General features: G+C 36.0%; 2 protein-coding genes across 3 annotated transcripts in view; one reads left to right on the top strand and one right to left on the bottom strand.

Annotated features, from left to right (window-relative positions):
- The window catches only part of LOC123562054 (uncharacterized), a 43,295-nt gene that overhangs the window by 15,562 nt on the left and 2,828 nt on the right, over positions 1-24,905 (bottom strand). Inside the window, exons 3-8 of the mRNA XM_053533241.1 lie at positions 9,836-10,014; positions 9,335-9,502; positions 9,027-9,183; positions 8,143-8,278; positions 6,567-6,698; positions 3,449-3,528 (exon numbers count right to left, since the gene is read on the bottom strand). Of these exons, the coding sequence (XP_053389216.1) occupies positions 3,449-3,528; positions 6,567-6,698; positions 8,143-8,278; positions 9,027-9,183; positions 9,335-9,502; positions 9,836-10,014 (852 nt within the window). The remainder of the gene's footprint in view (positions 1-3,448; positions 3,529-6,566; positions 6,699-8,142; positions 8,279-9,026; positions 9,184-9,334; positions 9,503-9,835; positions 10,015-24,905) is intronic.
- Positions 27-24,905, top strand: LOC123563568 (galactose-3-O-sulfotransferase 2-like). Of its 2 annotated transcripts, none has more exons than XM_045356426.2 (3): positions 27-374; positions 19,080-19,148; positions 23,355-24,905. In XM_045356426.2, exons 2-3 carry the CDS (start codon positions 19,108-19,110, stop codon positions 24,604-24,606), a joined length of 1,293 nt encoding a protein of 430 aa, XP_045212361.2. In that variant the 5' UTR covers positions 27-374; positions 19,080-19,107; the 3' UTR covers positions 24,607-24,905. The 2 variants fall into 2 exon arrangements, with proteins under 2 accessions (XP_045212361.2, XP_045212360.2); XM_045356425.2 differs by lacking the exon at positions 27-374 and adding an exon at positions 13,209-13,670.

Raw genomic sequence — 24,905 nt, 5'->3', positions numbered from 1 at the left:
TATTTTAGCTTCAGCAGCAACTGGCGCGTAATTTATAAACATCTGTTACAGAGGACATGAATGATCCGCTAATAAAAAGTTAAATACCCTACAGCATATAAAAACTGCAATGTTACCGCATGTAGCTCTGTCTATGTCTGAAATAATTACTGATTGTTTCATTTGATGTTAATAAGAGTGATATTCAGCGACATTCCGCGAATAGTTTCAATAATTAGCAGCATTCTGAACGCTAATTCTTAAATGGCATTTCTGTGATTTAAAGTTCCGCAACAAAACAGGAAAATAACAACGCGTAATTGATTTATGTATGCCTACACTAGCAGCATATATACTGCTGTTGGAGAATTATATATCTAGGATGCATATTAAAGGTTAGAGAAATGCTTTTTATTAGAAATTATGTATAAAAACACGTTTTGACAATATTTCAAACAACTAAATTCTTTACACAAAGCAAAAGACAAAACATTTTTTATTCCCTTCGAAGCCATCTGGTTCATTTAAGATTTTGCATATTATTTTTGAGACAATGTATTTGGTTTAAACATATTTTATTTCAAAATTACATGAAACATTTACAAAACATTAGTTAAGGAATTGGACAGAAAGCTTTAACAGCTTACGGTTGTCCTCTCAATGTATTTGCAAAACATTCATAGTGCCTGAAGTCAAAAATGTGAATAAGTTGACTCCTTTTCATTGACGAATTTCATGCGAGTGGTCTAAATGCACATAAAAAAGAACATGTGACTTTGATAGCGAACTGCACATAAAAACGCTTTAATGCGATTCGTGTTAAAATGGATCCGCCAATCTGATCACCTCGGCCTTTATGCTAAGCAATACTGAGAATTTACGGAAATACCCGATGTTTCACGATTGTGGACCCGCGTGTCTGCATAAAGTGTAGACTGGCATCAGTCGTTAGAGTCATTGAATGTAAAGCACCTGGCCATAAAATCAATCCTCTCTGAAACCACTTTCTAAAAAAAATTTACAATATCTCTTGCCTCTGTCTCTGTTGAGATGAGCCTAGAGAGAAAATGTTTTTCTGAGAAAATAATTTAATGTCAGTGTGAAGAAATTAATATTATTACAGACTATTTGATCTCAACAGACTTTGTAAGTCTACATAAAGTGTAGTGCGTGAAAATTAATAAACATGTTTTCAGAAAAGTAGTTTACGTTTTATTTAGGACTGATCTTAAAAAATAGTGACCGATCATCGTTTTTTAGTAAAATGTTCAAAATCATTTGAGCGGCCATTAAATCAATTAAAGTTAAATATGTCTAGGTGAAGTACATATGTGATTATGAGATATTGTAGTACAGAGGCTTTAGGAAGTTATATATATCCGACAGACCAGCAGCACGTGTTCGAGGCTGTCATGAAGTTATGTCAGCTTAACACGAATTTAGAGCTGTTGCATTTACTAAAACAAGTTTTTCCCCAAAATAAAAACAATTTTAATTGTGAAAAGTAAATACCGTTGACAAAAACTGCATTTATGTTAAGTTTATTTGAAGGTTAAATGACAAAGGTCGGGAGTGAGGTTTTAGCTGCAGGGACTTATGAACTTATATCAAAAAGATGACGGCAAGATAAAAATAGACACGGTTTAGTTCTTTCTCTGCATCACCTCATTCAGTTATTGTCAGTTTTTGTATTTATTTGTTTTGTTTTGGTGAGACATTGACGGTAACAGTGTATAAGAGGGATAACAATGGAAATAGGAAATGGATTATTTCACAATGGAACAGAAAAGAGGTATGAAATCTTACAAGAAAACAATGGATTATTGAGTTTGTAATGATAATTATACGATAACAGGGTCAAAATAGAATTTCCATTATTTTAGTTAAATAAAAATATTTCTTATATTGAGGTTGAAAGTTAAGGAAATTCCATGATGTCACTCTTAAATATTTTACGAAAAGACTTTACTTGGTGCTGATATATAATGGTGTCTAGAGCGTAAAATTCAAAATCATTATTTTGAAAATAAATGCATTTCTGTAAACAAATATAATCATTTATGGCCTGGACTAAATAATTTAAGAACCCCGGAAGTTAACTGACCAGGTCAAATGTCGAATGTGTTTGCAATTGACAGCTGTCAAGCTATAACTGATTTAAACGCTATTTACGTTCTTTTGAAATGTATCCTTACAAGGCTGATACACAGGCATCAGTATCGGACCTGGGACAAAAATATGTTTGTTTTCATCCTAAATGAGTTCAAAATGAAAAATATGTAGTGAAATATGAGCACCCTTCAAAATATAGTTGTTTTTTTTTATTATATACATATGTCTACTGAAGGCCAGAATCTCGAGAATCGACCCTGCGAGCAGTGGGTTCACTTCCCGGGCCGTTGTGAAAAAAATCTCTAGACAGTTAAACAAACTACCTATCACCATTTCACGTGTACATTTAGCTACAAAATGAGACCGACCCCGAGTCTCTAGCCCTTCCCATTCATGAAATATCTACCAGAAAACGAGTGCCTTTCTGCTGCAAGTTCCAGGTAGACAGAAATGTGGCACAACGAAACGGTACGAAATCACGGACTAAAATATGTTTGTCAGACTAGCAAGGGTCAAATTCAATAAAAAATACTATATAGTACAAATAAATACTTAAACTAGGACAATTCACAATCGTCAGTAGCGTCTCAAACACGCGATATTGGCGTTTTAAATTTTTCCACGGTCTTTCAATTGAATGCTACGCCATTGAACAGAATTCATAAGGTATTTTTAAACGCAATTTCTGATTGGCCAATAGCGACACACCTCCGACAGAACCGCATCGTTTCGCACAAAAATACTCTGATATTATCGTATCGGTTTCAATGGCGTAGCATTCAATTGAAAGACCGACTGAAGAATAAAAAAGTAAATATCGCGTGTTTGAGACGCTACTGACGATTGTGGGTTGCCCTAGTTTATGTATTTATTTGTACTATTTAGTATTTTTATTGAATTTGACCCTTGCTAGTCTGACGAACATATTTTAGTCCGTGATTTCGTACCGTTTCGTTGTGCCACATTTCTGTCTACCTGGAACTTGCAGCAGAAAGGCACTCGTTTTCTGGTAGATATTTCATGAATGGGAAGGGCTAGAGACTTGGGGTCGGTCTCATTTTGTAGCTAAATGTACACGTGAAATGGTGATAGGTAGTTTGTTTAACTGTCTAGAGAATTTATTTCACAACGGCCCGGGAAGTGAACCTACTGCTCGCAGGGTCGATTCTCGAGATTCTGGCCTTCAGTAGACATATGTATATTTTGAAGTGTGTTCATATTTCACTACATATTTTTCATTTAGAACTCATTTAGGATGAAAACAAACATATTTTTGTCCCAGGTCCGATACTGATGCCTGTGGGCTGATACTGTCGAAAGAGTTTTAAATACGAAGGCCTAAGTGTTAGAAAATTACCATTTAATGCTTTTCTTGCTTTCCTCTGTAACTTGTTGAGGACAGCCAACAGTCTACTGGACATAATTCTGTCTGCGCACCTGCAAATAATTAATAAATTAATACCAAACACTTACCCATTGTTCGTTCACTGTCAGACATTAGGGTATAAACGAAAACTCTACGAAATATTCTTGCCCAAAACCGTTGTGCAAAAGTCAAATTTCTCTAGTATTGAAGTTTTTATGTGGATGTTGGCAATGTCTTGAAATTTATTTTTATGTCCTTAATTGGAAAGGACATAAATAGATTTATCTGGAAGTACACCGGGCTTTCTGTGTAGCATAAATAATTAACTTACCAAATTATATTCCCAACATATTCGAAAGGGAGTTAGTGGCGCAGTGGTTAGCTGGTTGGACTATAACGCCAACGGTCCGGGTTCGATTCCCGGTCGCGGCTGGTATTCCGATAAGTGTTTAGTTCTGGGTTTACTTAATTGCTTACTTAAATTGCTGCTGTTTCCAGCATTATCGGCCTAGGCTGGATGCTTGGGAGGTAAATATGACGCCTGCCGTGGGCTCAGCTGGAATTAACTTGTCTCATCCATTCCAAGTGAGGACTACCAACGTTAAACAAGAATCTTTTATCTTTTTTTCGGAATGAAAAAAACAACATTTGTCTCACTGGGAATTTTATAACTCAGTTTATTCTCCTTCAATACTGATTCATGTATATAAGCAGTTGATACTGAGTATGGTTCTGTTAACTAACTGCCGTATTAAACTGAAAAGCAGCGTTAAAACAACCCAAAGGAGGTTGTCTTTCCGAAGGCCCCAAGTGACCGTAACCTTTCGATCCAAATAAGTAACAACTAAGCATCTAAACCATTCAACCCAAAATATGACAGACATGACATAGAGCTATGTTACCGTGACCTTGATGGCACGACCTCAAGACTAGGTCAATGCACACTTCTCAAATCTCCTCTTGCGTATCAAATACATGTACACTGTACTAATATCTTACTTTTAAGTCTAACATTATTTTGGAAAAAAAAATCTTACGTTAGCTTGCTCCAAGGGGAAATACTTTCAAATGTAAAATAGCTTACCTACAAACCTTATTGTTTTGAAGGAAATAAGTCTTTTTATGTGTTTTTTTTAAACTGCTGTATGAAAAACTCTATGTAAGAACACTAGCTTATGATCGGTCCGAAATCTGATATAGTTTACCTAAAATTAATCATATGTAAAATACACATTCAGCTGTTTATCATTGAGGCGGAATATTCGTTCAATTTCAAATCACTTGAATACTACCTTATTTTGAACAAGTAAAAACTATTCGTTTATTTTTACATTTATTATGCATATCTGTCCGAATTTTATAAATATGTTGTTCCAACATACATTGATTTATATCTGTCTTAATTTCGACTACGCCTAAAATAGGCATTTGCTTATCCTTCAGAACTCTATTTCAGAGCAAATATATTCGAGCTTTGTTACACCTCAAAATGGTAGCAACGCATTTTGGTAGTCACTACCAAAATTCGGTCGAGTTTTGGTTGCGACAAAATGCGTTGCAAGGGTACATACGATGTGTTAAGTATCATGGAATGGAACGTATTTTGGTAGCCTTTTCTACATCAGGGGTTGTGCTCATTGTTACATTACGCACAAAAGAGAGATGAAAGGAGGGAATGTCTCCTATGAAAATGGTGGTGGGTGTGGGGGGGGGGGGGGTCGGAGTTCCCCTCCCGAGATATAGTTTTCGTATAAAAACAACCAAAATGTAGATTCCTGAGAGTGTGAAAGGGGCCTCAAACGACGCTTCCTATGCAATAACATTGAATTGTTTTGTTGTTGTAATGTACTAGTGTTGTCAGAGGGATAATCCACCGTGATTTTTTAAAGCACGAAAATGTTGAATTCTGTAAAACGAAGTACAAATGTAAGGATGGCACGTGGGTCCACCACCTAGATATTTTTTAATTCATTCTACATAAACATAAATAGTGAATTCTTTGCGTGTTTTAGGGGTCTTACATAAATATTTCCGGCAAAAAAGATTTTTATTTCTCTCTTCAAAGCACGGTGAAGGGTTTCGATAGCCCACCACAGATACCTTTGAAACCACAACGTGAAAGAATGGTAAAATGTGGGCTTACTCGAATAATTTTCAAAAAACTAAATTCTCCATCGTTAGATTTAGATTTTTATTTTGGTGTATGCATGCGAGTGGTATTTTGGGGTCCTCCCCGGGCAACGCACGGAAATGGTGGGTTCTGTGTGTTTAGGTGGGTAAGAGATATATCATTTACTCAGAAATGAAGCTTCCTCTGCAATAAGGTATTTCATCATGACTCTCTTTGAAATAAGATTGTCTATTCGTCACAAAACATTCTTTTTGTAAATCATGAAATTGTTATTAATACAGTTTTGCGTTGGATGTGTACATATCCAACGTATTTTGGTACTAGAGTTTTGTAAACTACCACATTGCGTTGAGTGTAATGCATTTTGGTAGTGACTACCAAAACTCGACCGAATTTTGGTAGTGACTACCAAAATGCGTTGGTACCATTTTGAGGTGCAACAGAGCTTTTACAGAACAATGTTTCAATACAACATGACAAAAACACGACAAGCATTAAAACAATATTAATAAAGTTCACTCCGACTGATTCCGGCAGAGCTGAAATACCGTCTGATATAAAGGCTCCGTCGTCACTAAAAGTAAGACTCGCAATGCACGACAATTGTAGCGCACTTTTCAAATCATTTTGAAATGCAGAAAACTAAAATTTCTGTGGAAACACGCTATAGTTCGAAATAAACTGAAAGGAACTGACGGTTTGACAACTGTATGTAAATTGACGCAGTGTGAATTGTATTATTTATCTACATCTCGTGTATCAAACCAGAAAAAAAACAACAGAAAGGTCTTACCTGTCCTTTACGCGAATACGTCATGCGTCCATTATTGCGACAAAATGAAGCTTATCGACAGCTTCACGGGAAAAAAATCGTCAGATACATTGTGGCATTAAAAATGAATTGACTGATATTTCTCTCGAGGTATTCGTGCGATTCTAACTGCATCAGAACAGCCAAAAAGTTAAATATAGAAGTACCTTTCGTTTAGCGTGTTCCCTTGCAAACCATTTGCACACGTGCTTGGACACGTGTTCCCTGCCTGACCGCACCAAGACGCCATTGCTTCACTGTTCTCAAATTCAATATTGGTCCCCTGGTACTGAACTAGCCTGTAAAAATAACTTACATACATATTATGAAAAGTAGCTATCCAGAGTAATTCGGAATTGAACATTTGATAGCAACAGTGCTTTAATTACATACTAATGGAAATTTCTAACGCTCTCTTAAAATATTTATTACATTAACTTTCATATTACAGGCAGCACATTTATTAAATTGTTCACATATTTAGAACAATATATTGTTAATATCGTATCAAAATTTTAACGGAACCAAATTGCAATGATATAATTTACGACTTCTATCCGTTTTTAAAAAGACACAAAATTGTACCTGAATTGTTTGCTTCAGGAAAATACCAGGCAAATACACAGGCATCAGTATCGGACCTGGGACAAAAATATGTTTGTTTTCATCCTAAATGAGTTCAAAATGAAAAATATGTAGTGAAATATGAGCCCCCTTCAAAATATAGTTGTTTTTTTTTTATTATATACATATGTCTACTGAAGGCCAGAATCTCGAGAATCGACCCTGCGAGCAGTGGGTTCACATCCCGGGCCGTTGTGAAAAAAATTCTCTAGACAGTTAAACAAACTACCTATCACCATTTCACGTGTACATTTAGCTACAAAATGAGACCGACCCCAAGTCTCTAGCCCTTCCCATTCATGAAATATCTACCAGAAAACGAGTGCCTTTCTGCTGCAAGTTCCAGGTAGACAGAAATGTGGCACAACGAAACGGTACGAAATCACGGACTAAAATATGTTTGTCAGACTAGCAGGGTCAAATTCAATAAAAAATACTAAATAGTACAAATAAATACTTAAACTAGGGCAACTCACAATCGTCAGTAGCGTCTCAAACACGCGATATTGGCGTTTAATTTTTTCCACGGTCTTTCAATTGAATGCTACGCCATTGAACAGAATTCATAAGGTATTTTTAAACGCAATTTCTGATTGGCCAATAACGACAAACCTCCGACAGAACCGCATCGTTTCGCACAAAAATACTCTGATATTATCGTATCGGTTTCAATGGCGTAGCATTCAATCGAAAGACCGACTGAAAAATAAAAAAGTAAATATCGCGTGTTTGAATATTTGACCATTTCGTTTTTTAATCATACGACTTCTATGTGTATTTTTGTGAGTCTTTATATTGAGTTGAAGTCGCAAAATAATATAAAAAATATAAAGTTCTTTTTTCAATTTCCTAGAAATTCAAAAATTGTTCTAAACATGTGAGAAATTCATACATATACTACTTGTAATTTCAATTTCGTTGACAGTTGAATATGTTGTTTAAAACAATTGTTTTTAACATGTGAGAAATTCATAAATACGTGCATACTAATATGAAAGATATTAAAATATATCAAAGGGGCGTTATAAATTTCATTAAAATAAATTAGTATAAACTAGGCGTGTAGTTAAAGATTCGTAGATAAGACAGCAAACTGTCATAAAGTAACAGGTACTAAACCTTCCAAACTCTGTCATATTCCTTGTGACCTTGACATCAATGTTGCCCAGTACACGCTCATGATTGAACCTCGCCGGGTAGTGTTCGCCGCTTGCCAAGGTACTAAAGTTACTGCAGTCAGTGTCCGCTGGAGGCTCTAAAAGCATAAATATATTGCTGGACAGGAAGTGAACAATTGAGGAACGAACCCTCTTTTTTAATTGCACATGTAAACAAATGTATCGATATACACATATTGCTTTGATAGTTTCTTTGAAACTGAATATCAGAAATACAGGTATATGGAAGTCTTGTATTTTCACAGGAGAGTAAATATCTGTAAATATGGATACAACATGCTTGTTTGTCTGTCGCCGCCGGTAACGCATATTTTGAGCAACTCCAGTTAGAATATTGATAGTGGAAGGATAGTACACATTTAGAAAGAAGCTTTCCCGGTTCTTAAGCGAGATAATTGTAAAGCACCTTTACATGAGACTCTTATCTTAATGTTAGTGATTCTTAGTTGGAAGAGATGGGGCTCGAACTCAAGACCGCTGGTTTTGAATTAGTCAGACCTGTGTATAAATACTACCTGTGTAGTACTAAATCACTGCCTCCGCTGTAATATACAACTCTTATATATGCGCGATCCATGGCTAAGCGCATGCGTTTTCCAGCACTATAAAGTATAATTAAAACGAGTCCTGAGAGGAAAATATCACTTATCGCAAAATATTAACGGACTAGAACACCAGCCAATCCTTAGAATTTATGCAAATGTGAAACGCGCAAAAACATGCTTTATCCGACGATAAGCAAACAACATGGTGCCTCAGCAAATGCTGACGACGTGCGTTACGCAAAATTCTGCGTTACACTTGACTATAACATAGAGAACTTACCCAGACCCTCGTTAGTCCAAACCTCAGCTTGGGTTTTGGGGTCAGTGATACCATTTACTCCATCAATCATGAATGTAGGACCTGTAGGCTCCGGGCCTGCCATGTGGAAATGGACCTTGCCTGACATCAATTTTACATACAGGTCTCGCATTTCCCTCTGAAACAGTATTAAAAGTTTGTACCTTTTTTCATCAGACTGTCTTCTAGGTGTTATAGTATGGTAGGCAACAAATAATAACAAACAGTATCCCACAAATAGAGATTTTCTTTAGTGCAAGTTTTAAAAAAAATAATTTATTTTATTTTACCTCTACAATGACCGGACAAACTTTGAACGCAGTCTCTGCAATGTCTGTAACTGTTCCAGAAGAACCACTGGCGATAGCGAGCTCGGCACCACACCCGGACTGCAGGTACTGATCCTCTACACTTCCGGTAGACTCGGAGCTCGTGATGAATCCTTTCAGTAATTCCACCTAGGAGAAATAGAGGAACTAACAAAAATGTTAACATTTGACAACCCTTGCTAAATGACTTACAAAGCTTCGGTGTCAACAAATTTAGGCTCAATTGCTGGCAACAAACAAGTGTATACATAAAATCTTAAGTGTCGTGCAAATATTTAAAAGGCCGTTTAAAGCTTGGGAACCTTTTTTACTAAGATTGGTCTTAATAAAACTCTCGTGCGGTCGGTCTGGAACTATGGTCCTTTTGTTTTAAAATGAAAATATATGTTATCATTGGCTTGTTATCTCGAGCGCACATCATACTATCTTTGAGCCTCTTTACAGACTGATTATATTACTTACCATGATTCCTCGCTGTCGAAGTTTCATAATAACTTGTTGCAGACATTTCATAAAAGTTGGGTGTGCACGAACATAACGTGCTCCGGAGACCTTTGACATGAACTTTGACACCGGGACATTCTTCCCGAGACGTTTCTCTAATGTTTTTGTCGATTCTTGCGAGTCGATTAATAAACTCCCTGAAATTTCAGAAGAATATATATATTATTTAAATAACCTTTTTTCTTATTGAAAACACTTACAGTGATTTAGTTCTGCATGCATATACCTTAAGTTTATAGTTTTAGTAAGGACGATGCATTGTCGGTCAATTCGTGATCAGATACTTAGCTTGTTTTAATTAATACGATGTCCCATAGAGCATAGAGATGCTTTTTTGTTTAGGCCACAATAATCTAAACTGACAATTTTCTCAGAGCTGTCACTCATAGCTAATGCCATTTTAGAGAACAAATCTTTATCTCATTTTAACGGATTTTGGTAAAACTGACATAAAAGGAAGAAAAAAGGAGGCATTTGCTTATTGTAAAATCACATCACTGTGACCTGGTAGTACTTATCATACTATTAACTTTTACTTCACAAAATACAACATTCTGTTCCACATTTCTGTCAAAATGTCAAAAATATATCCACAATGAAATTTAAGGAAAAAAACAGTTTTAATCTTTGACCATCCGAAGTGAAAAAAAAAAAAGTTCAATAACCTGTCCGATATCAGACAAGACCAGATGGCTCCTGCGTTGGTTCCTTCAGTATAGTCAGACCTTTACCTGAGGTATTTACCTCCTGTAAGATTCTAGCATTTTAATTGGATATAAGGTGATCACGTGGTGATCCCCTATATTACTTTGGAGGGTCGGTAGATTTTCATGTCGTTGTAAGATCAAAATAAGTAGTCGATAAAACAAAGCAAATATAGGGTTTGTTAGCGACCTAAGGCCTCTTTCCCAATATATCATACTGACCCCACATATTTCTGCGGAGGATCACTAACAACCCGAATGATTAATGATCAATACCAGCTTGACAATTTCATCACGAAAAAAAGATTATACTTCCAATATTTCTTCGCTTCCATCACTTGATCAATTGTCTGCTGAAAAATGATAAATTATTAACTAAACTTAATCAGCTTCATTCATTAATATTTGGAGCTTATTTTCTTGAAACATCTTTTCAATTTTTATACTGCATATTGAGCATAAAAAGTAGAGTATGTCGGGAAAATCTTGTTCCGAACCCTTATATTTCTACCTGTATTCTTTGGTGAGGAAAACTTATAATCTTATTAGCCCAGTTTTCAAATTCAAAACGTCCGAACAATAATATTTTCATATACATTTTGTATATTTACAGTAATGCGTAAAATAATACAGTCTAACCTGGGTCTGGAGACCATCATTTGCAGTGAAATGACGGTGTCTCTTTTCACAGTTTTTATTACCCTATCACAACAACAGTGTTTTCCGCTTAAGACGGTACTAGGGACGTTAGGGGCATGAGAGGTGTTGTGCATTTCATTATCTCTCATGAACAGAATCAATCAAATCGTTACTTGGCTACGTTCTATACTTCCAAAGGATCTTTTCACAGATTTTAGTTATTCATTTGCACGCGGTCGCTAGTTACAAGTGAAAATATATTCACTCCAGATGTTTAAAATCGGGAAGTAAACTTAGTAGTCTCATAAATATGGTGGTCATTGGTCTTCTTCTTCTTGGCGTTCACCGGTGGTCATTGGTCAGGGGTGCTCATTATCACACGTTTGACTGTAACTGTTACTTGTCTGAACGGAGTTAAATTCTTCAAACAAACAAATATAAGCGGTTTAAATTCCTAATTCTATTCTTATCCAGTCTACTTTGATGAGATTATTGTATAGAAATAAATAATATTGACAGAATGACATATATGTGAACTGAGAAGTCCATTCCAATACAAAAGTATTATTAGAGATTTTCAGTAAATTATCGAAATATCAGTAGTGTGAAATATATCTAGTAGTTTCACTGTGAAAAATATTAAATATATTTTTCACGGGTAAGAAACTATAATATGGGGAAATTTAGAATATTTGTTTGCAAATTATATTTATGATTAGGATCTAATAAACTGACTTTTGACTTGAAAGGAGTTTTCTGACTCTGGTGACTTCTTCATAAATGTTTAATCTCTTAACAAAACATTATAATCCATGTGTGCATTACACATATTTATTGAATCCCGCGAACAAATATTTTCTTTTATTCATGATTTGAATGCGTTCTTCCTCACTATTGTCTTTTTCAGTTATTGAATGTAACAGAGTCTATCTGGGGTTTTTCATGCGCGACAAAAGGGTATATGTTTTATAATATTACTCCAATAATTTGATTTTAACTACAACTACTTCACATGTGATCTACATAACATATTCCCGTAGGAATCATATATTCGTATTAATCCGAATATAAAATGTTTTCAAAGTTGATATCTGATCGATACAGCACATGAATCTCATACGAGATGTAAGGTTCGAGTCTTTGAGTCGATACAGCACATGAATCGCATACGAGGTGTAAGGTTCGAGTCTTTGAGTCGATACAGCACATGAATCGCATACGAGGTGTAAGGTTCGAGTCCTTAAGTCGATACAGTTCATGAATCGCATACGATGTGTAAGGTTCGAGTCTTTGAGTCGATACAGCACATGAATCGCATACGAGGTGTAAGGTTCGAGTTTTTGAGTCGATACAGCAAACGAATCGCATACGAGGTGTAAGGTTCGAGTCTTTGAGTCGATACAGCACATGAATCGCATACGAGGTGTAAGGTTCGAGTCTTTGTCTTAATGCGCCTTTGTCTCGCCCCTGTGTCATTTAAAGCTAAGTAATTGAACACTTCGGCATCATTATCTAGCACCTGTACTGCCTTCATATATTATTTCATTATACAATGTGCCGGTTAATTTTAACGTGATGGAAATGTATAAAAGTATTGATCGTAACGTGATAGCTGAGCTATAACGCGTCGAAAGCATGCCACGAGCCACCGGATTCGAGTCCCGATTTAACTATTCGAGATCAGAATAAAAGGTATTTTATGAATATACCAGATATATTTTTGAATTTCGAGTCGTTTTTATCATATTCACTGTGCGACTGATGAGGTTCAGAGATTTCATAGACAGCGGAAGCAGTTCTTTATAAATAAGTACAGTCTTGTCATTTTCCATGCACTTATTAACTGACTATTTGCGTACCCATTTAAAGATATTTACCTCGTTACACTTCTGACAGTGATTTTTATATACCAAAAGTTCTAACATGTATGAATGGAGTTCGCCAGTCTGTGACGTTCTGCTAATCCGAATCAATAAGTATTAGCGTGTTAATTATCATATCATACAACACACCTATAGCTAGCAGTTATATATCGAACGTTATTTAATAGTGTGGACGTAGCAAAATAAGTTCAGATAGTTGCATTACATTATTGCTTCTTCTACCATGCAAGGTTCGGGTGGAAAAGGATGAAACTGTGAAAGGATCGGCACGCTTTCTGACAATCGCGGAATAAGACAACTAAAGGAATATTTTCTAAATATTATAAATGACATTGGAATCTACAAACTAATTGAAATATTTTGCATAAAAGCCAGAACCAGTAAAGAATGTGCTTTTTCGATCAATTTTAAAATATTGAAATATTTGTTTAACTGTGACAAACCGTCGTATGTATTAAGTGTGCAACAATTGATAAAATAAACGGACGGTAGAACTGGACGCTTCTTTAAGAGTGTTGGGTATATCACAAGATATTGTGTGAGGAAAGGATAAATACACAGACATAGGTAGTACTTCACAAAATATATATTTTTGTTTATATTTCTTCCAGCTTTAGCTGATGATGTCCATTTTTAGTTGCTGTTTAAACTGTTTTGCTTCTTCTTCTTCGTTCTTGCTTGTACATCGTTATTTAGTGGTGATTTTTCATATTAAGGAACCGCGAAACATGTTTAGCCTATTTTTTAACTTTTTACAACAGTTTCTGGTGTGCAGATCTTATGACACGTAATACCTTCTTTGTTTTAACATAATACACATTTAGAGCGTGCAATTGTTTATATATAATCAATGGAAATGGCAATAAATATGACTTTTGCGTTAATCCCTGATAAATATACATTCATGATTAAATGTTACCCATGGTTAAGTTTGAATGAAAAGTTTGCGAAATATTTATTTCCGTTATGCTTAAAATTGAGATCAAACGTAGTTCTTTATTAACCTGACTTAAGCTGTATAAACGCTACCTACAAACATTTATTATAGCGGCAAGTTTCGAAACCACAGCCATGCTTGATTGAATAAACGAATCCAGTCTATTCTTATGGCATCTTAAAAAAGTCAACATCGAGGTTTCATGAGCTTCTGCAGTTTTTGTAATGATAAAATACTCGTATGTTTTCAAATATTTAATTTTTTTTAAAGCATCGACTGAATAGTTAACAATAGTTTACAATATGTATAAACGTCAAAAGAGACAATGATGAAAGCAACTTCAAAGACAACAAGTATGCATGAGTTAAACATCCAACAGATTTTACAAAAAAGTATTATTTTTACAGTAGCATATTCAGCCATGATAAGAAATCATGCACGTTTATTTATGTCGATTTTAAGACCATGAAAACTTTAATAAAATGTTAAATTGATTTTTTAACGACACGGTTTCTTAATCATATGTAGCAGTGTAAAAAGAAAATGTACTTCAATGGATACTTTGCAGGATTTGTATTCATTCAGGCCAAAAACTGAATAAGACTGTAAGGAGCTGTAAGAGTCAGCCCAATCGAAACAGATAACTATAGTCTAAATTTACACTGAGGTTCTGAGTTCGACTGAGGAAACATTAATAATGCGGCTATAGCGTTGTACAAGGAACACAAAATAAGACGACGATAACAGTGCACGAAAAATAGAAGACCGGGACAAGACGGCGATAACAGTGCACGGAAAAATAGAAGACCGGGATAAGACGACGATAACAGTGCACGGAAAAATAGAAGACCGGGATAAGACGACGATAACAGCGCACGAAAAATAGAAGACCGGGACAAGACGGCGATAACAGTGCACGGAAAAATAGAAGACCGGGATAAGACGACGATAACAGTGCACGGAAAAATAGAAGACCGGGATAAGACGACGATAACAGTGCACGGAAAAATAGAAGACCGGGATAAGACGACGATAACAGTGCACGGAAAAATAGAAGACCGGGATAAGACGACGATAACAGTGCACGGAAAAATAGAATACCGGAATAGATCGACATCCCAATGTACGGAAGAAAGGAAGCCAAAAGATAAAATGACGATAGCAACATGCACGGAAAAAGGGAAGACTAGGCTAAGAAGACGAATACACGGAGATAATAGCACAATGTACGGAAGAAAGAAGACTAGGATTGGACGCACGGAGACCAGAAGTACTAATAATGAAGGAAATGTTTTAATTATTCAAACCATACAAACGAGAACTGCTGAAAATATTGACTATACATTTAGTTAATTAAACATACAATAGGAGTGATACATATAGTATACAACGTAATTAGTTTTTCTTGTTAGCATAATCGACTATTGGTGTCCGGCAGTCAAATAGTCATAAATATGAAAAGAATGCACGAATTCGCGTATATGTCTACAAAATCTATGAAACAAAACAGAAACCTTTTCAGTGAGTGTGAGAAGGTACTTTTACGTAGTTAAATACTGGAAACGGTGATAATATGGCTAATTATTAAAGGACTAAGAACAATTTTAGATCTCAAATCGCATAAACGTTCCCAAAAGCGCACAGATGTTTCTTTATTCGTATGTCCTTAGATATTTAAGTTGTCAGTTTCTTGTTAGGTATTCCTCATATCTAGAAGAGGGTTGGGATTCCATGTTAAACTAACGAAATAGTCGAGCTGTTCATACCATGTCACAGCGTATAAAGATGTTTTAGCTTAAATCATGGTTATGCCAACAATCATGAAACTCGGAAGTATCATTATAAGGTTGAACTATATATGATATTAATGTATATCTTTATGAATGGCAAAGTTTTAGACTTAAACTCTGACAAAAGGGGTTTGAATTTATTAAGGAAGAGACGACATTAATTTATTTTTTTTTTACTAATATTCTTTTTTATTCTTTATACTGTTTATTTTGGAAAATGTTTTTATATATATATTTGCGAAAATTAATTGATTTTCACCAGCCGACCGGAAAAATAATAACCCTACACTGCTATTAAGGCTGGATTTATTGAGTTTTCCTGTTATGGTTTAATTGTTTATGTATTGACTATTGATCTCCTGGTTCCTATCACAAGTATTTCCGTCACAGAACACCGAGTTTCAATGATTACAGTTGTATATGGAGTACCCGTAGAGTCATATTACAGTTTTGCTCCTAGACGAGACATATCGACGGTTACTATTTTATACATTTTACAACAAAAACATGTTTCATACTTCATCGGCAATACCTCAATATTTGGTTTAATTCTAATAAGAATGAACACCATTTTCTCAACAAAAATTTAGTTATGCACTATATCTTTTACTCCTTGTTTAAATGGCTCAACATTGCTGTTGTACTTACAAAATAGACTGGCCCGGTTTATAGGTTGGTCAGGGCTACGGATATGCGATATGTATTGTATTTTGTCATTATGTTTTAGCATGGATCTCTTTTAGCTTGGAACCGTCCATGTTTACAAACACGTTTGTTTATTTTATGAGGAGTACAACACCCTTATTTCGCAAATACTTAAAAGTGTTTATTTCTATTCAAAGTATCAAAGGTTCTTTTTAGTTCAAAAATTACAACGAGGAAGTGATCTATAACTTCCCAAAGGTGACTACTGGAGCCAATATTCATTGTAACACATGTTAGCTTTTTTCGTCAGAAATATCGAATTCTAACACGATCCGATTCAATTTCCTATTGAACAAATAAGGCAGAAAACAGTGAATTATTATACAACAAATCACAGTTCTGACCTCACAATTATTACGTCACGGCGTCAAACGGCATAGCGGCGCGCTGGAAAAGAAACCGATTGAAAACGGGCAAATATTTAATGAATGCCATCAAGGATGTACTTGAAAATCCTTGGTTACGTGTTAGAATCGAAATAATATATCTCATTTAGTGATTTGCTCTTGAATAAATCATTGCTTGTCGTTCAGATGCGTATTATTATATCACGAGGGCGCATAATTCCTTCGCATCTGAACTCCAAACAATGATTTATTCAACGACAAATCACTGGATGAGATATATTATTTCTTAATTAACGACGTCAACGTCAAAATATAATTACACATGTGCGAACCAAAAACATGTCATATGGCTTTATTTCATTCCTACGACAACATACATGACTGTGTTCATTTTTATTTATACATGTATATTTTTTGCGAGTGTTTGTGAAAATATAACAACTGTCTCATTCCATGGTTAACAACAACATTCACTAAAAACAAACAAATGTCTTCTACATGTATATACTAAAGCCGGTTATTACCACTATGGCCCAGACCAGATTCTGTAGATTCGTATCAAGTATTTTAATGGCAATTTCTAATCAACCTTTTGCATCAAACGACCACTCTTCAATTCAGATGGAATAATTGCTGTTTTAGATCAATTCTCAAATGACAATAGCTCCGTAACGATTTCTATATCCGAACTCTAGAATATGTATAGTTAAACATAAATGTTTCTTCACCAATGGTACACTAGAAAACAAATGATAACATGTTAGTATTTGTACAGTCACTTTTTTTTTTTTACCAGAACATGTCTTTTATGGTTTTATAAAGAAACCATACATTTTGTCGTCATATGTTATAATATATACAAAGGTTGACATGAATCAGTGGAGTAGCGGAGATGGTTATTACATAATTAATATATGACATACATTCGTACAAAAAATCGAGATGTCCACGACGAATAATGGAACGACGCATTTATGTGTCCTACGTAGTGTTTATATTATATATTATTTATATTGATTAGGTGCAGTCCGTCTGTCTGTCTGTCTGTAAGTCCCTCAGTGATCACTGCCAAGCCTCTTTGTGCATATCTTCGGTATTTTTCAGTTTGATCATTTTCAAAGGAATTATGACCCTTTATTCATCACATTGATGTTTTGGCTATTTCTGTCCTATTATTCGGCACATTTTCGCAAAAACCTTACATATGTGATCAGTGTCAAGCTTTAAAACGCATATTATCAATACGTTCCGGTTCAATGATTTTAAGCGGAGTTATGGCCCTTGAATCAACAAATCATATGATGTTTTGGCCATTTCTCTTATATTATTGGGCGGATAACCACCAAATCTTACAGAAGTGATCAGTGTATAGCATTAGCTGCATCGTTTATATTGTCGGCATGTCCGGTTCAGTGATTTTCAGTGGAGTTACTGCTCCGATACCACCTGGAGGAATTACACCAAACTTCACAAAAGTGATCATTGCAAAGCCTAGTTGTGCATATCGTTAGCATGTTCCGGTTCGGCGTTTCGGAGTAATGGTCCTTGATTTGTGAAATTCTGTGGTGTTTTTGCACTCCTCTAATATATGATAGGACCGATTCCCAACAAACCTAACAAAACTTATCAGTGCCAAGTCTTGTTATAAATATTATCGGCATATTCTGCGTCAGTGATTTCAGGGGAGTTGGGGCCCTTTATTCGTCAAATTTATGACACATTGGCAACTTCACTTTCGTCGCTGAGCAGATTTCCACCAAACCGTACAGGAGTTATCAGTGCCAAGTCTAGTTATACATAACAGCGGTATGTTCCGGTTAAGTGATGTATGACCCTTGACTTAGACTGAATTTCACCAGACCTCACAAGTAATTTGTGTGAAGTGTAGTTGTGCATTTTATTGTCATCACTAGTTTGAATTCAACCGAACTTCACAGGAGTTACCACTGCCATGTAAATATAGTTGGAATGTAACGGTTCAGTGATTTTTTCCTGTAGTTATGGCATGGTGGGAGACAAACGTTTTTCGTGAAAAACAATCTTAGTTTACTACTGTAACAAACGGAAAGAAAAAAGAGAGTCACATTTCCATATCGCCGTTAATCTAATAAAAATATTGAAGAAGAGGTTTAAACCCTGAAAACTACAATGTTACTGACAGTTTGATAATTATATATTCTTGTTTCGTTTCTTTCAGACCACCGCTATCACCGTCAAGAAGTGTCATGAAGGTTGTCAGCAGACGAATCTTGAAAAGCTTCGTATGGTAAGCTAACTACTTACTAAAATTGAATCAATAACTGGATAAAAATTGAATCAATAACTGGATAATGCCATATCGCTCAACGTATTGCTTGCAGAATCCGCCCCATTTTGATTAGTTTTGATAAACACATGTACATTGGTTACCCCCCCCCCCCACCGGCCACATTTAGTTCAATAAGGAGAGCGCGGAGTTAAGCTACTGTCACACATACGGATATGTCCGTGCGTTGAGGTACGGTGATGTTTGGATTGGTCTGTGGTGGGGGTGGACACAGATAAGTACGGAGCAGTACGTCTTAGTACGGGAAAAATGGTGAGAAATGGGGAACAACAAATACAGAACGCGAATCACTACGTTGAACTACGTTTTACTGCGCCTGGCAACTTGTCCAGTGCGTGGACGGGTCTGCGGTGAAATACGTTGAACTACGCTTTAGCACGGGCAGCCCCGGATAACTACGTTCAGCTACGGATCAATACGGCAATGTACGTTTCAGTACCGGGATAACTACGTTTAATACCCCAGTCACACATATGGCGCGGATAGCTACGTCTAGCCACGGATAGAAACGTAGTAATCCGTATCGATCCGTACCTGAGTCTTACGGATTGGTACGGATTGATACGGATTACTACTTTAACCCTTAGTCTGCTGGCGGCGAGTTATTCTGCCTTTGCGACCAGTGCAGACCAAGATTAGCCTGCACGGATGGTCTACACTGTTCGCTATTCAGTCAGTACATTTTCAGTGAACACCCCTTTGACTAATAACTGGTATTGCCCAAATTGAATGATGGACCAGTTCATTTTAGAAATTTAGCAGGGTAAGTGTTAAGGTACGGCTCAGGTACGGATCGATACGGATTACTACGTTTCTATCTGTGGCTAGACGTAGCTATCCGCGCCGTATGTGTGACTGGGGTATTAGTACTTTTAACTATGGATGAATAAGTTTCAACCAAGTTTGACTAAAGTCACGCTCAAATGGCTACGTCTCGCTCAAACTTTTGTGCATGTTCAAAAGTTGGAGAAACTTGCAAGTTTGGGATAATTCTCGAATATGTTTTGACCAAGTGTTGGTACGGATTGATACTGATTACTACTTTAAGGTACGGCTCTTTGTATCCGTGACCAGACGTAGCTATCCGCGCCGTATGTGTGACTGGTGTATAACGGATCACGGGATCGTGAATTCGACCCCTAGCGATGCGCATGTTCTCCATGACAATTTGATAAAAGATCATGTGTCTCAAGTCATTTCGTCCCTCACATCTGATTCATGAGCAGAAACTGGCAGTTACCAGGCTGCGGAGAACGGGTTAGTACTGATACAGAATCCAGAAACTCTGGTTTAACTGCCCACCGTTACATAAGTCAAATAAGTGATCATTTGTATAACGTTTCATTTAAATCTCACACAATTTATATGACAAGAAGTGCAAATTTTGGTTAAAATGATTTTTAAAGGACACTTATTCGATCTGGATTTGGTGACAAAGTGCGTTTCTCATATGCAATACCTTCCAAAAAGTTTCGTTGTATTCCAGTCGGTTGTTGCTAGAACAAAAGGACAGACGAACTGGCGGACGATGCGACGACCGTATGCTGCTGTGCGTAATAGGCATTAAGATGCTTAGAACGTATAAACTGTTGAAAATTAAAAAAATAAATCACTGATCGGACGACTTGCCGGGATAACGTAATCAATTCAGATTAATTTAACATATGAGCCGCGCCATGAGAAAACCAACATAGTGGGTTTGCGACCAGCATGAATCCAGACCAGCCTGCGCATTCGCGCAGTCTGGTCAGGATCCATGCTGTTCGCTTACGGTTTCTCTAATTGCAATAGGCTTTGAAAGCGAACAGCATGCGCAGTCTGGTCTGGATCCATGCTGGTCGCAAACCCACTATGTTGGTTTTCTCATGGCACGGCTCATATGATGATTTAACGTTTCTGGGACTCTTTGTTCTTCCATAATAATGCAGAAACGCATTTTACTGATTCGTATCTTTACTGTAACGGTGTTTAGATCGATATCGGGAGATAAAGCGACGAAAATATCTTTGAATTAAATAGTATAGATATCATTGTACAAAACATCTGGTGCAATCCTGTTATTCGCAAGCATGCATTTTTCATTTCTTACTCTCCTTTGCTAGCGTCTTTCCTTTTAGTTCCATTGAATGTAGAAATGATTTATGTGTGATTACATTATCTTTTAATAAATAACGCTGTTCAAAGGCTTCATATGACATATTGCATTAAACTGGGTTGTACGAAGAAAACAAATGACGACGAACGATCAAATAACGTATAATTTTGTCGGCAGTATTTTTTTATTCATAGTTATCCAAAATGCGATTTAATAGATAAAAATATGCTCTCTAATATAACATCCATCTTGTCGGGGTTCTTTAGCACGTAAACAAAGCTGGAACAACTGATACGGGGACTGGAAACCGGCATTTATCTTATCTGATGCTGTCGTCCAATCGAAGCGTATGCCGTAGGTTATTCTGCTATTACTCAAACACTTACGCCTTAAAGTTTAACTCGTCCTTTCAGTGAAAATCTGGGAAAGCATTTGTTGAATTTTTTGTTGAAAACAAAAGTTCTGCCATGAAATTATTGCCTGCATCTGTTTTTAAATGGAAAATATCTACATTAATGTTACTTTTCGCCCTATGAAAATGGCTAAATCTAGACTTGTCTTACTCAGAGAGAAAGCTGTCGTTTTTTACATGATATTTGCCTTGTTGATTCAGAGTATTTAGAATAAAAAAAAATAGGAAATATTTTAATGAAAATAGCAAGTCAAAACTGTAAACTGTTGCCTGAAAATATTTGATTATGATATTGCTCTGTTCTTCACCATTTAAATGCGTGTTAAACCTAGATGATTTTCTGCAGTTTTATCTAAAAGTTCGGAATACTAAATGTAACTTCGTTGTCCGCCTTTTTAAAAAAAAATATTGTTAATTTAATTTAAATACATTGTATTTTTCACACATCAGTTTTAAGATTAAATTTATTAAACTAATTTTTGGAGTTTAAACAACAATTTCTTTTGAAACATTCCCTACGTTCAAGAAGAATGTTTGTTTCTGTATGTAGAAATCTGACATTATAAACACTAATTATAATTATGGCTCTACAAGATTAAGAAAAGTGTCAGCTTTCTGTTATTTTCCTTTTTTTTATTCAAATCCAACAAAAATCGGCCCTTTGATAAAGGTTTGAAGTTACGTGGTAAAATATTTCTTCAGGGAAGTGAGCTCGAGTTGATTCATAATAATTAAGCATATCACCACATGCAGTCGCATGCTGTTTTTGCTTCAGAATCCCTTTAGATCAATCTCTGATCATCTAATTATCGCCACTTAACATGTGACTGGTAAACCCTTTGAACAATAAGTGTTACAGCTCCATGATTAACATGAGGTAATATGCTAAATACGCGCTAATGGATAGTGGCGAAAACAAAATATCGATCGCTAACGACTGGTCGATATTTACAGGTATGGACGACAGCATAGTACAGACAAATGTATTGATTTTTATTATATACCTATAAAAATTCTGTAAAAAATCGACTTGTATTTCACAATTAAATATGAACAGACAGACATAAATTCCGTATTGTACCTTTTAAATTCCGTATTGTGCCTTCCGTATTGTATGCTGCCGGACTATTTTCATTAATATGCATGACCCGGCACATTTCTATAAATAGCGCATATAAAAACTGCACTAAGTTCCATTTAATATCGATAAACATTGAAGATTTCGTTCAATAACAAAACCAAGAATCAAAATGGTAAAGGTATATAATAAAAGGGTCATTATACCAGTAGCTAGATCTGGGACTTTGTATTCGGCTCTCGTTGATTTTGCAAGGTCGGATCACACTCGGCGCTCGCGCGCCTCGTGAGATCCGATCTGTCAAAATCCACTCGAGCCGAATACTGCATCCCAGATCAAGCTACTGTTATAATAACCCTATTATACGGAGTTTCTACTCCCCGTATTAGACCTTCCTGAACAAAGGTAATGGTAAATTTAATTCAATTTGCATAGTAACTTTTACAAATCCAAACTCCAATTAAACCAAATTCTGAAGCTATTAACATCAATACCAAAAATAAAGATATACGAAAAATGTATGTATGTGAACACATTTTGAGGAAGTATTTTGTTTTTCAGGATCATTGCGGTCGGAATGCTGGTTATCATAATGGTATCGCTGCACGAGTTAGCAATGCGACAGAGGGTTAGAATACAGATCCTTACCCCTGCCCGTGGCGAGAGAGAAAGTCGAATACAACACGCCTACCATGAAAATTCTACACTTAACCACCAGAATAAGACTACCACTGGTGCCATGCTCGAGTCAAAATCTAAGCCAGTTACCCACATCGGATTTTTAAAAGTGCACAAAGCGGCAAGCACCACAACCCAAGCAATATTTCTGCGTTTTGGATGGCGTCGGAATCTTACATTTGTACTGTCGCCGGAATATAATAAATTTGGATATCCGAATATAATAAGTACAAACGAATCAATAACTAAATATAACACTCTATCTCCACCTCCGGGGAAGACGTTTGATATTTTGTGTAATCACGTGGTCTATGGACAAAAAGAATGGTCCTCGATATTACCTCCTGACACGGTTATGATTGGAACTATTAGAGAACCATTCGGACATTTTAAATCTGTCTTAAATTACTTTAATCCAAGAGCTATAGCATTTGTGCAATCAACAATAGATCCAGTAGACCCAGTAGGCACTTTCTTGCAAAATCCCACAAAATATGAGGCGGCAAAAAACGTTAGACATTCGTTCACAAACAGCCGTCTAGCATTTGAATATGGTGTGAACCCGGAAATTATAATAAAACGAGATCTTATAGCATTCGACGAATATCTCAGAGACGTGTTAGACAAACAGTTTGCAGTAGTTTTACTTGCTGAAAAATATGACGACTCTCTAGTCCTGATGAAACGTAAACTGAATTGGTCTTTCCGGGATATCATGTACGCAATGAAAAATGTACGAAGTGCAGCAAAGGCGGACCGATACGTTTTGAAGGATGAGCACAAGGCTTTACATAGAAATTATTCCATATTTGATTATATGTTATTTGAGTTCTTCGAAGAACGATTAAACAAACAAATAGAAAGTGAGGGTGTAGGTTTTCAGGAAGAAGTTGAAAACTTTAAAGAAATACGGAAGTATGTGGAAAATTTCTGTCACGTAGTTCCTAGACATATAATGTCAGTGAAAATTGACAGAAGCAAATGGACTGATAGTTTTGAGATCACTCGAAGTGACTGTAACCTAATGCATTTAGGTGAAATCCAATTTATACAGATGATCAGAAAAAATCAGTATGGGTCTGCCACTTGGACAGGTGTTCAGCGGGTTGTAAAGGGGCCGCTGAAAAAATCTTAAAATTTAACCTACTGTTTTACAGAAACAGCAATACAGTTCAAGCCAGATCCTAGTCAAGTGTACCTAGAAATACAGCCGACGATATAGCCGACAGGGCCGCCGACGATTCTTGAAATTCTGAATAAAACGTTAATACCAGGGCACGTTACCTGAACTTTGTCCTTTGTATCCGAAAGTCAAGAAATATTTTTTTAAGTTGTAAATGAAATAAATTAAACATATTTCATTGAGATACGCGTAGCATGTATGTTTAGTCGGTGAAACTTATAGAAGAGATATATGAACCGCGCCATGAGAAA

The sequence above is a fragment of the Mercenaria mercenaria genome, chromosome 2, assembly GCF_021730395.1.
Source record: "Mercenaria mercenaria strain notata chromosome 2, MADL_Memer_1, whole genome shotgun sequence".
Lineage (NCBI taxonomy): Eukaryota > Metazoa > Mollusca > Bivalvia > Venerida > Veneridae > Mercenaria > Mercenaria mercenaria.
This window is presented reverse-complemented; position numbering and strand designations above follow the sequence as displayed.